The sequence below is a fragment of the Acipenser ruthenus genome, chromosome 53, assembly GCF_902713425.1.
Source record: "Acipenser ruthenus chromosome 53, fAciRut3.2 maternal haplotype, whole genome shotgun sequence".
Taxonomy (NCBI): Eukaryota; Metazoa; Chordata; class Actinopteri; order Acipenseriformes; family Acipenseridae; genus Acipenser; species Acipenser ruthenus.
This window is the reverse complement of record NC_081241.1, coordinates 8,518,519-8,531,648: the sequence shown is the minus strand read 5'-3', so window position 1 is coordinate 8,531,648 and position 13,130 is coordinate 8,518,519. Positions and strand designations below refer to the sequence as shown.

General features: G+C 45.4%; 1 protein-coding gene across 3 annotated transcripts; it reads left to right on the top strand.

The window, feature by feature from the left end:
• Positions 1–3,365: 3,365 nt before the first annotated feature.
• On the top strand, positions 3,366–12,739 carry LOC117432906 (cdc42 effector protein 1-like). Of its 3 annotated transcripts, none has more exons than XM_059016458.1 (3): positions 3,366–4,198; positions 5,367–6,513; positions 10,071–12,739. In XM_059016458.1, exons 2-3 carry the CDS (start codon positions 6,066–6,068, stop codon positions 10,679–10,681), a joined length of 1,059 nt encoding a protein of 352 aa, XP_058872441.1. In that variant the 5' UTR covers positions 3,366–4,198; positions 5,367–6,065; the 3' UTR covers positions 10,682–12,739. The 3 variants fall into 3 exon arrangements, with proteins under 3 accessions (XP_058872441.1, XP_058872440.1, XP_058872439.1); XM_059016457.1 differs by having other exon boundaries at positions 3,366–4,260; XM_059016456.1 differs by lacking the exon at positions 3,366–4,198 and having other exon boundaries at positions 4,703–6,513.
• Positions 12,740–13,130: the final 391 nt, after the last annotated feature.

Below are 13,130 nucleotides of genomic sequence, written 5' to 3'. Positions count from 1 at the left end.
ATCATTTTGAAGAACAAGCGTCCGCTGAACGACTCGTTCATAATAACGCATTAAAGGCGAGGGAAGTCGATTTTAAAAACCACTAGGATTATACCTACACCAGTACGGGAATAGAAAATGTTTCAGCCCGTACCTCCTCTCTCCACCCTGTACAGCTCTGTATCTTCTGCATGGCCTCTGCATTAACATTAACTCAGTCTGCAAGTCAACACAGCTCTTGACCTGATTAACAGTGTTTTTTTGGCCCCCGGCTCACACAGTCAGCCTTGAAAAGGCCGTTCCCAGTCCAAACAACTGGGAAACGCAGAGGCTGGTATCTGCAAGCCTTCTGTTCCTATCGGGAGCATTCCTCGGCAGCTGTTTGGTTTAGTTAGGGATTAGCCAACCTTAATTTAACAGAGTCACCTCTGGAGAGAGCACTCGAACTTACAGTGTAGTTTCATATACCTGCTGTGTGCTGGGCTGAGCCTCTCTCTGTGCTGCACACAGGGGCAGTGCTGGCAGGACCACACTGTATAACACTGATATAAAACCCTGTACAGAACTACAGCAGCTACCCAACACAGTGTCTATATAAAGTATAGAGCCTAGTCTAAAGAAACTAAACTGAGAAATTAAATTCAGCTGGCAATGGCGCTTGACGTGTTTTTAATTAGCGGGTTTTCTTTTTTTGTTTTGTAGTTTTTTATTTGATGGCTTTAACTGAGTCAGTTGGATTACTTTTTCATTAAAACTCTAGAACTGTGGTTTTCGGGTTTCTTGCAACGCTGAGTCAAACTCTGAAGCTGTCCGCGTCTCCACATCCTCTCTGACCCAGTTTGTGTCGCTTTTGTAACCCCAGAGGTTCAATTTCCCAGATCTGCGACCGTTGGGATAAACATACACAGTGAAATGACGCGATTCCATACCATAATATACCTACCATAGCTCATTTTACCATACCAGTAGCATACCTACCTTACCTACACTATACAGAGCTAGATCATACAATACTGTGCTATACAAGAACCTGAGAGAGACTTCTAGTGGAAACGTTTGCCGTTGAATTTACACTGAAGACGCCGAGAAAGACTTCTAGTAGAAACGTTTGACGTTGAATTTACACTGAAGACGCTGAGAAAGACTTCTAGTGGAAACGTTTGACGTTGAATTTACACTGAAGACGCTGAGAAAGACTTCTAGTGGAAACGTTTGCCATTGAATTTACACTGAAGACGTTGAGAAAGACTTCTAGTGGAAACATTTGCCGTTGAATTTACACTGAAGACGCTGAGAGAGACTTCTAGCGGAAACGTTTGCCATTGAATTTACACTGAAGACACTGAGAGAGACTTCTAGTGGAAACATTTGCCGTTGAATTTACACTGAAGGCGCTGAGAGAGACTTCTAGTGGAAACATTTGCCATTGAATTTACACTGAAGACGTTGAGAAAGACTTCTAGTGGAAACGTTTGCCATTGAATTTACACTGAAGACGCTGAGAAAGACTTCTAGTGGAAACATTTGCCGTTGAATTTACACTGAAGGCGCTGAGAAAGACTTCTAGTAGAAACGTTTGACATTGAATTTACACTGAAGACGCTGAGAAAGACTTCTAGTGGAAACATTTGCTGTTGAATTTACACTGAAGACGCTGAGAAAGACTTCTAGTGGAAACGTTTGCCGTTGAATTTACACTGAAGGCGCTGAGAAAGACTTCTAGTGGAAACGTTTGCCGTTGAATTTACACTGAAGATGCTGAGAGACTTCTAGTGGAAACGTTTGCCGTTGAATTTACACTGAAGATGCTGAGAGACTTCTAGTGGAAACGTTTGCCATTGATTGAATCAGTTGTCTTGATCTGTACGCCTTGGTTTTGCCACTGCAGTACAAATTCGATTTTTCAGCCCTCTCCCTAAGGATCGCCATCGTATCAAAACAAACGGCTTCTCCTCTCTGTCTTGTCATGATAACCCGTGACACGCTCCTAGTAGGGAGAGAGAAACACGAGAAAGAAGCTGGTAAAAAATAAATAATTAATAAAATTGAAGTCAAAATACTGTCTTGGCTCCCAGTTCACTTTTACTGTGGGTTTCATTCCAGACCAGGAAATCTGACACTCTGTTTCCTGTAGAAGCTCCAAATGTTGCCAAGACGTACTTAACCCTTTCCTGTCTGCTACACACAACTATTTATTTATTTTTTTTAAGTGTCATCCGTCATTTATTTCACAATCTTTTTTCTCAGTCATTTCCATGTACATAAAAACATAAGAAAGTTTACAAACGAGGCCCCATTCAGCCCATCTTGCTGGTTTGGTTGTTCGTAGCTTATTGATCCCAGAATCTCATCAAGAAGCTTCTTGAAGGATACAATTAAACACTGCAGATATACAGAAAATACATTCAGGTTCGCTGGTCCCAGCGGTTAGAGAAAGGGGGTCTTGATACCAGGAGGTTCAAATCCTGGCTCAGCCACCGACTCGCTGTGTGTGTCTCAGTGTGTGTGTGTGTGTGTGACCCTGAGCAAGTTACACAGAAAATTGTGAGGGTCTGGAACCAACTCCCCAGTAATGTTGTTGAAGCTGACACCCTGGGATCCTTCAAGAAGCTGCTTGATGAGATTCTGGGATCAATAAGCTACTAACAACCAAACGAGCAAGATGGGCTGAATGGCCTCCTCTCGTTTGGAAACTTTCTTATGTTCTTATGTTCTTCTTAAGTCGCTTCACCTCCTTGTGCTCCGTCCTTCGGATGAGACGTCAAACAAACAAGGTCCTATTGGAAGTGACTCTGCAGCAGCCACTGACTCACTCTCTGTGTGTGTGTGTGTGTGTGTGTGACCCTGAGCGAGTCCCTTCACCTCCTTGCTCTCCGTCCTGCATGATGAGATGTTAAATCAACGTCCTATTGGAAGTGACTCTGCATATAATGCGCAGTTCACAGCCTACCTCTGTAAAGGCGCTGTATAAAAATCAAGCTATGATTATGATATTATTATTATTACAACGTCCATATAACTGGTTGACCTTTGTGTCACACCAACGTAATTCTAACTGGAACTGGAACTGGAACTAAACTAAACAGTTTTGTAACTGCGATGGCAAATTTCAGCAAACAATGCTGCTGTAATATTGCATCAGAGACCCATGGTCTGCTGTCTGACTCCACTGAAGAGTCTAGGAGCCAGGGCGTATAGGAGCGAGTTATAAAGGTAAGCTATCTAGCCTAGAACAAAGATCAAAGTTTTTAAAGTCTTAAAAAGTTCACTATAGCAAATACCTGAGGGGCAGCAGAGAAGCCAGGACTGTGGGAGTGAGGGGACAGAGGGAAGGAGACATGTCTTCACACAGGGAGTGGGGAGGGGGTGGGACGGGTCAGCTGTCGATGTCACTGGGATCCTCCGAGACCCGATTTGTGACACAGTTCTGAGACCGATCAGCTTGGAACCGGACGATCCCCGATGATGGGCTGATTCGATGTTCTCAGATGGCACTGGACCATTTTACTGCATTCATTAAAAAAATAATACAAATTCTGAAACACTTTTTTTTTTACAATTTGTCAATAATGAAGCCAAAACCACAAACTTTCATCGCAGTGTTAAAATGAGCAGAGCAGGTCAACACTCAGTTGTTTCAGCTTTGAGTCCCGGCAGCGAACGGTGGAAAGCCCAGACTATAATGCCCTAAACGCCTCTCCGCTACTTCCACAGAGCGCTCAGCTGAGAACCTAAGGAGGCTGTGTGGTCCAGTGGTTAAAGAAAAGGGCTTGTAACCTGGAGGTCCCCGGTTCAAATCCCACCTCAGCCACTGACTCATTGTGTGACCCTGAGCAAGTCACTTCACCTCCTTGTGCTCCGTCTTTCGGGTGAGACGTAGTTGTAAGTGACTCTGCAGCTGATGCATAGTTCACACACCCTAGTCTCTGTAAGTCGCCTTGGATAAAGGCGTCTGCTAAATAAACAAATAATAATAATTATTATTATTTGTTTAAACTTACAGCTCTGTAAAGCCGAGGCAACACAGAGTTATTCTGAGAATCGGGGCATCTGACACTGCAAGCAACCTCAAACCACGTCTCCCAGGAACGCAATTCCTGAAAAATGAGCTTCCCAGTTTAAGAGATCAAGATTTGAACCTCATGTATTTTTTTTTCCTGTTTTTAGATCGCGCCCCAGCCTCTCTGTGTCAGACGGATCGGGGATGAACGAAGCTGCGGTAATCCACTTAGAGAAGGCAAAGAATGACTTCTAATCCCAGATAGACAGAGCTGTCTTGCTGTAAGCCTGCGAAGGAAGGGGGCCAGAGAAAGACAGAGAGAGAGAGAGAGAGAGAGAGAGAGAGAGAGAGAGGGAGAGACAGAGAGAGAGAGAGAGAGGGGGAGAGAGAGAGGGGGAGAGACAGAGAGAGGGGGAGAGACAGAGAGAGAGAGAGAGGGGGGGAGAGAGAAAGAGAGAGAGAGAGGGGGGAGAGAGAGAGAGACAGAGAGAGAGGGGGGGAGAGAGAGAGAGAGAGAGAGAGGGGGGGAGAGAGAGGGGGAGAGACAGAGAGAGAGAGAGAGAGGGGGAGAGAGAGAAAGAGAGAGGGGGGGAGAGAGACAGAGAGAGAGAGGGGGGGAGAGAGAGAGAGACAGAGAGAGAGGGGGGAGAGAGACAGAGAGAGAGAGAGGGGGGAGAGACAGAGAGAGAGAAGGGGAGAGAGAGACAGAGAGAGAGGAGGGGGGAGAGAGAGGGGGGTTTCAGGGCAGTATCCCGTGCCACGTTATGAGAGACGAGGCAAACAGAAAAGGATTTTAATTTTAAAACCGTTTCTTAGAAGAACAGTCAATACCTTGTTGAGGAATTCACTCTTGGATTACAAATAGAATATATATATATTTATTATTATTACTATTATTTTTTAAATGTCTTTTTGTAATTCTGGAACCTGAAATAAGGTCATTTTTTATAATTTTTTTTATATATATAATTTTTGTAGAAACTTGACTTTATTTTCTATTTTTTTTTTAATTTTCATTCTGGATCCCGAGGAGGATAAAGGAAATTTTAAGACAGTTTTTTTTTTTTTTTTTTTTTAAACTTCTTTTGGTCAAACTTTATATAAAAGACACTTGGAAAAAAATTTGAAAAAAAAAAATATATATATATATATATATAATATACCATTATTTTTACCACTTACTTTCTCTAACTCTGTAATAAGCCACTTTTTCAAAAAACACATTTTTTTTTAAGACAGTTTGAATTTCCAAAATGAAAAAAACAAGGACTTTAGGAGACTTCTGAATCAGTTCTAAATAGCGCTTCGTCTGATCTGTTAACCTGTTTGATTATTATATTCTTGAATTCAAAATTAACAGGGCATCGTTTTCTTTTTGTATTCACAGCGCTAGACTGTAGCTTTAAACAGTTTATGACACAGACAGCTGATTTCTGTGCGAATGTCTGTTTCTGTCATGCGATTTTACAAACAGATGCGTTTGCAGTTAACAGCTAAGTTTTAAAAGAATTTCAGTTGCAGTGTTTGAAATAGATTCACAGTAAATTCAAAAAAAATATAACTGTTTGTGGAGCTCAGTGGTTGGATAAAGAAAGCGCTGGGCTGCAGTGTGGAAGGCAGTGGGGTTTGAGGAGCTCAGTGGTTAGATAAAGAAAGCGCTGGGCTGCAGTGTGGAAGGCAGTGGGGTTTGAGGAGCTCAGTGGTTAGATAAAGAAAGCGCTGGGCTGCAGTGTGGAAGGCAGTGGGGTTTGAGGAGCTCAGTGGTTAGATAAAGAAAGCGCTGGGCTGCAGTGTGGAAGGCAGTGGGGTTTGAGGAGCTCAGTGGTTAGATAAAGAAAGCGCTGGGCTGCAGTGTGGAAGGCAGTGGGGTTTGAGGAGCTCAGTGGTTAGATAAAGAAAGCGCTGGGCTGCAGTGTGGAAGGCAGTGGGGTTTGAGGAGCTCAGTGGTTAGATAAAGAAAGCGCTGGGCTGCAGTGTGGAAGGCAGTGGGGTTTGAGGAGCTCAGTGGTTAGATAAAGAAAGCGCTGGGCTGCAGTGTGGAAGGCAGTGGGGTTTGAGGAGCTGGTTAGATAAAGGCAGCCTCAGTATGAGCTTGGGGAAGCTGCCAGCTCTGAAGAGCTGGGTGTCGAACTCACACAGCAAACGGCGTTACAAGAGCGAGCTCACAGTGGATATGATCAGCCCTCCGCTGGGAGACTTCCGACACACCATGCACGTCGGCCGCGGGGGCGACGTTTTCGGGGACACCTCCTTCCTCAGCAACCACGGCGGGTCGGAGCCCGAACCCGACCCCAAATCCGGGGGCTTCTTCTCCAGGACGTTCCGGCAGGTCAGGAAGCCCAACTTCGGCTCTCGCGCCAGGGGGGGCTCCAGAGAGCTCTCCCCCTCCCCTCCGCCCGTCTCCCCCATCATCAAGAACGCCGTCTCCCTGCCTCAGCTCGCTGGAGCCGGAGCCTGCACTCCCAACGGCAGCCTGCGGAGGGCGCTGTTCCAGAGCACCCCGGCCAGCCCGCAGGACGTCAGCCACTCCTACGGTGAGCACGCCGTCACACATCCCTCCATCTATCTGTCCATTCTCTTATTATCTTTATTAACAGTATCGCTGGTCCCTCCCTTTAAAGGAGCGCTGACCATCTTTAAAATCCATTCTCTCACCTCTTATTAGCTTTATTAACAGTATCGCTGGTCCCTCCCTTTAAAGGAGCGCTGACCATCTTTAAAATCCATTCTCTCACCTCTTATTATCTTTATTAACAGTATCGCTGGTCCCTCCCTTTAAAGGAGCGCTGACCATCTTTAAAATCCATTCTCTCACCTCTTATTAGCTTTATTAACAGTATCGCTGGTCCCTCCCTTTAAAGGAGCGCTGACCATCTTTAAAATCCATTCTCTCACCTCTTATTAGCTTTATTAACAGTATCGCTGGTCCCTCCCTTTAAAGGAGCGCTGACCATCTTTAAAATCCATTTTCTCACCTCTTATTAGCTTTATTAACAGTATCGCTGGTCCCTCCCTTTAAAGGAGCGCTGAGCATCTTTAAAATCCATTCTCTCACCTCTTATTAGCTTTATTAACAGTTTCGCTGGTCCCTCCCTTTAAAGGAGCGCTGACCATCTTTAAAATCCATTCTCTCACCTCTTATTAGCTTTATTAACAGTATCGCTGGTCCCTCCCTTTAAAGGAGCGCTGAGCATCTTTAAAATCCATTCTCTCACCTCTTATTAGCTTTATTAACAGCATCACTTAAAGACACTGCTGGGCGGAGGAGCTACTGAAGCAGCAACAGGCTTCCTGGAAGGCATGGCAAGGAAGCTGAGAACAGTCCCAGCAGTCCCAGCGTGTTTTTAAAATGAAAATGCATTGCAGCGTGTGTTTCTAAGATTAAGGGAATTATTTTGTTAGCTTCCAATTACTGGAAATGATTAAAACTGCAAAGCAGTAAAATCTGTAAATAGAGCTGCGCGCGCGCGTGTGTGTGTGTGTCTCAGTGTGTGTGTGTGTGTGTCTCAGTGTGTGTGTGTGTGTGTCAGTGTGTCTCAGGGTGTGTGTGTATGTGTGTCTCAGGGTGTGTGTGTGTCGTGTGTGTGTGTGTGTGTGTGTCTCAGGGTGTGTGTGTGTCAGTGTGTGTATATGTGTGTCTCAGTGTGTGTATTTCAGTGTGTGTGTGTCAGTGTGTGTATCTCAGTGTGTGGGATGTCAGTGTGTCAGTGTGTGTGTCTCAGTGTGTGTATCAGTGTGGGTGTGTCAGTGTGTGTGTGTCAGTTTGTGTGTGTATCTCAGTGTGTGGGATCTCAGTGTGTGGGATGTCAGTGTCTCAGTGTGTGTATCTCAGTTTGTGGGATGTCAGTGTGTCAGTGTTCGTGTCTCAGTGTTCGTGTCTCAGTGTGTGGGATGTCAGTGTGTGTCTCAGTATGTGGGATGTCAGTGTCTCAGTGTTCGTGTGTCAGTGTGTGGTATGTCAGTGTGTCAGCGTTCGTGTCTCAGTGTGTGGGATGTCAGTGTGTCAGTGTTCGTGTCTCAGTGTGTGGGATGTCAGTGTCTCAGTGTGTGTATCTCAGTTTGTGGGATGTCAGTGTGTCAGTGTTCGTGTCTCAGTGTGTGGGATGTCAGTGTCTCAGTGTGTGTATCTCAGTGTGTGGGATGTCAGTGTGTCAGTGTGTGTATCTCAGTGTGTGGGATGTCAGTGTGTGTCTCAGTGTGTGGGATGTCAGTGGAAATTGGTTTTCATTGAGCAGATCCACAACAAAGCGCTCTGATGATCTGTGGAGAGGGAGGCTGTGCAGCTTTGTCTGCCCACACAGCGTGACTCACTCGGGGGAAAACATGCAGGAAACCGCTTCACTAAAACAAACACGGGTCAAAGAAAAGATTCACAATCAGCGTGCCGATAGCCATCTATATATAGAGCTCCCTCCCACACCCTCTCCCTCTCTCCCTCCCTCCCTCTCCCTCGCTGTCTGTATCTCTCCGTCTCCCTCCCTCCCTCTCCCTCGCTCCCTCCCTCCCTCCCTGTCTCTCTCTCCATCTCTCTCCCTCTCCCTCTGCCTCGCTCCCTCCCTCCTTCCCTCCCTCTCAGTCTCCCTCACTCCCTGTCTCCCTCCCTCGCTCGCTGTCTGTCTCCCTCCCTCCCTCCCTCCCTGTCTGCCTGTCTGTCTCTGTGGCTGTCTGTCTGTCTGCCTGTAAGAATTAAAAAGTCAATACTGGTCACAAGATTTAAACGGGATGGGGATCGCTGTTCAGTACCTGGCAGCTCATAGAGACTCACAGCCCGGTAAAGGCAGCTTGACAAGAGTCAGATAAAATATCAGGGGCAGCGGGGAGTGGCAGCCAATGGAAACGCAGCATCCAGGGCAGTAGGGTTCAGAGGTGAGTCACACAGGAGTCAGGGACTCCTCAGCGACCGGCTTTTCAAAATTTATAATCTGAAGTCACTGCTAGAAAAATGATAATCATTTTGATGACAAAATATAGGATTACAAAATCGCGACCCCCCCCCCCCCACTGGGGATCGTATTATTGATTAAAGGTCAAAGCAGAGACAACAGAGTTTGTCAGTTTTTTTTTTTTTTAAACTCTTTAGTTTTGTCTCTTAGTTATGCTGCCATCTGGTGGACAAATGTAGTAGCACGTCATGCTGGGTATTATTATTATTATTATTATTTATTATTATTTATTTCTTAGCAGACGCCCTTATCCAGGGCGACTTACAATTGTTACAAGATATCACATTATTTTTTTACATACAATTACCCATTTATACAGTTGGGTTTTTACTGGAGCAATCTAGGTAAAGTACCTTGCTCAAGGGTACAGCAGCAGTGTCCCCCACCTGGGATTGAACCCACGTCCCTCCGGTCAAGAGTCCAGAGCCCTGACCGCTACTCCACACTGCTGCCCCAATAATAACAAGTCAACTGGGAGGGAAAACAGCAACGTAGCCCCAGAGCCTCACAAGAAATCAAACAGAAAGCCCATCGGAGCTCGTCCGCTTCCCAGCTGATCCGTCTCAGAACTGTGTCACAAGTCAGGTCTCCGAGGATCCCAGTGCTTCAGCATCGACAGCTGACCCGTCCCACCCCCTCCCCCCTCCCTGTGTGAAGACACGTCTCCTTCCCTCTGTCCCCTCACTCCCACACTGTGTGTGTCCCCCCCTGTCATGGCTTCTGTCCTTAAAGTATTGGGCTTGTCAAATCCAGTAGAGATTTTAAAAAGGCGCAAAACCGTCTTTTGTTCTGGGATTAGGAGGCTGTGTGGTTCAGAGGTTAGAGAAAGGGGTCTTGATAACAGGAGGTTCAAATCCCAGCTCAGCCACACTGTGTGTGTCTGTGTGTGCGTGCATGCGTGTGTGACCCTGAGCAAGTCGCTTCACCTCCTTGTGCTCCGTCCTTCGGGTGAGACGTCATTGTAAGTGACTCTGATGCGTAGTTCACACACCCTCATCTCTGTAAGTCGCCTTGGATAAAGGCGTCTGCTGAATAAATAAATACATAAATAAATAAATAAATAATAATAATAATAATAATAATAATAACTAAATCACTCTCTCGCCCTGTCTGTGTAACTCATTCCTGCGTTTGTCTCTTCTCCGCAGGTGTAGAATCCGGGTTCTGTACCTTACCACGCCTCTCTCGCTTGGAAAAACAGCCCAGCCAGAATTCCGACTATCCTGACCCGGAATTCCAAGACAGTCACCGCTCCTGCACCCCGGAATATCAAGAGGAGGGCTCCCTCCTGCTGCGCTCCGACTCCATGACGTCCTTCACCCTGGACCTGGGCCCCTCTCTGATGAGCGAGGTCATGGGGCTCTTCGGGGGTCCCTGCGACATTTTCGGGGCCAACCAGAGCTCGGAAGGCAGAAGCGACTCCCCGACTTCCAGCCCGGCCCCTTTAAGAGGGACGGAACCCCGGGACGCCCCTTTAAGAGCGGAACGCTCGGCTTGGCAAAACGGCGACGCCCACTCTGAGGAGGAGGAGGATCTTAAAAGGGCAACGCCAGAAGAGGCGGGCCCCACCGGAAAGGACCCTGCTATCGAAGCTGAGAGATTTCAAAAGGCGGCCAGCGTGCTGTCCCGCCACTATGGGGGTCCCGGCCCCTTGACAGGGGAGCCCGAGGACAGCGACGAGGAAAGCGACGCAGATTTGGAGACTACACCAAAGAGGGCTCCGTTTGCTTACCCAGAAGAGGATGAAATTAAAGTTTAAGATTGCTATATGCGTATATATATATATATATAGTGTTGGACGAACGCTAGAGAGGGACACTGAGGACAAATGGACAGTGGGGACAGATCTAGGCAGCAAAAGGCAGCATTTCTACCACAGAAACACAGCAAAACCAACAACTGCTTTATTATTATTAATTTCTTAGCTGACGCCCTTATCCAGGGCGACTTACAATTGTTACAAGATATCACATTATTTTTATACAGTTGGGTTTCTACTGGAGCAATCTAGGTAATGTACCTTGCTCAAGGGTACAGCAGCAGTGTCCCCACCGGGATTTGAACCCACGACCCTCCGGTCAAGAGCCCTCACCGCTACTCCACACTGCTGTGTTTAACTTCATCTCTAAATGTGCTGGACTGCGCTGCTAATTAAAAAAAGGACGAAATCTTTCAGCTTGGTATTCAACATCGCTGAAGCAATCTCTGTGATGAGAGATGGCACAGCCCGGCCCGACAGAGGGAGACAGCAGCGGGTTCTGGAGGTCTGTGACCTGCTTGGAAAACGCAGAGACGGGGAAACGAGAGAGAGAGAGAATCTGCCTGGAATTCATCAGTAAAGACAACTAAAAGAGCGCCGCTGCTTTACAAACGAGGAAGAGGGGAGAGAAAGAAGAGCCCTTTCTCATCTCCCAATACTGCAGCTTTAGCAGCACAGTCAAGCCTATGCTAGTCTATGCTATGCTAGTCTATGCTAGTGTGTGCTATGCTAGTCTATGTTAGTCTATGCTATGATAGTCTATGCTATGCTAGTCTATGATAGTCTATGCTATGCTAGTCTATGCTAGTCTATGCTATGATAGTCTATGCTAGTCTATGCTATGCTAGTCTATGATAGTCTATGCTATGATAGTCTATGCTATGCTATGCTTTGCTAGTCTGTTCTGTTCTATTGGGCTCACAGAGTGACTCACACATCTTGACAAGCAGTTTTCAAAAGGCAGGAGGAAGCTTGTGTCCCGACAAGCTAAACCAACAGGACTGCCAACAAGACGTGCCGTGGCGCGGAGCGCACAGTGTGCTGTGAAACATCAAACCACCGCACAGCCGTGAAACAAACACCCCCTTCATAGACACCCCCCCTGTTATACAGGGAGGTTTCTTAAAGGGGAGGGCTTCTCTCAGTAGGGTTTTTTGTTGGTCAACAACCCCTTATTAAAACTATAAAGGCTTTTCAGTTTTTCACATCTATATGCAATTACTATGGTTTACAGCACAGCTAAGGGAATTATGATAATATTAATATATATATATATAGACGTTTTATTATTAATTTCTATTGAATTTATCAGCTGTTACCAAAAACAAACACCCGCCGCAAAGCATTGTGGGTAATGTAGTTTTATCAGAAAAAAAAACTACAAGTGAATTTTGGAAGGCAGCCATCCCAGTTGTAGTTTTGCTAAAACCTTTTAATGCAAAATCCCACAGACGGCTCGAGGAGTGTTGCACTCTGGGAGCTGTAGTTTTTAAAGCTGTAAACCCTACAGGACACGAGCACTTTGGGGTTTGTAGTTTTCTGAGACGTCGAGCGCACTACAAGCGATGCGAACAGAACTACAAATCCCATAGTCCTTCAGGCCACTGTAGCCTAGGAGCTGAGGGACAACGAGACTGGAACTCCAAACTGAAATAAGAGATACGGAAACACTAAGGTGAAATAAATACCAAAGAATTGTACAGAATTATACGAAAAATATATATATATATATATCCATTTAATTTTTGATAAACATATATGCATTCATGTCTTAATAATGACTCTAAATCTTCCATATACAATTTCAATATGATTCATAACTAGAAGATGCAATAACAGGTCACTTAAATGTGGTTATTATTATTATTATTATTATTTTTTTTTTATATAACAAAACAAAACAAAAATAACAATGAAATGCATAATAAGGCTTTTGTTTCGTTTTGTACTATTTTAATTTCTGACAACCGAGTTTCACTGTGTAATAAAATAAAATGTATTTCGTGCACTTATCGATATTATTAATCCACATTATTACAATAAAATGCTTTTTTTTTTTTAATACCCTGGTGGCTTCTCAATATACAAACACACAAACAGATTTCAGATTTCCTTAGATGAGTTAGTACTTTAAAAACCAGCGCATGCACACAAAGAGGGGCTGGACCCAAAAAATTAGGAACACCCGCCATATGTAGCCCATACTGTTGGGTAAATAGCGAACACCCTATTGACAGTGCTATGGCAGGTGAATCAGTCCCATGCTGTGCTATTGACAGTGCTATAGCAGGTGAATCAGTCCCATGCTGTGCTATTGACAGTGCTATAGCAGGTGAATCAGTCCCATGCTGTGCTACTGACAGTGCTATGGCAGGTGAATCAGTCCCATGCTGTGCTTTTGACAGTGCTATAGCAGGTGAATCAGTCCCATGCTGTGCTATTGACAGTG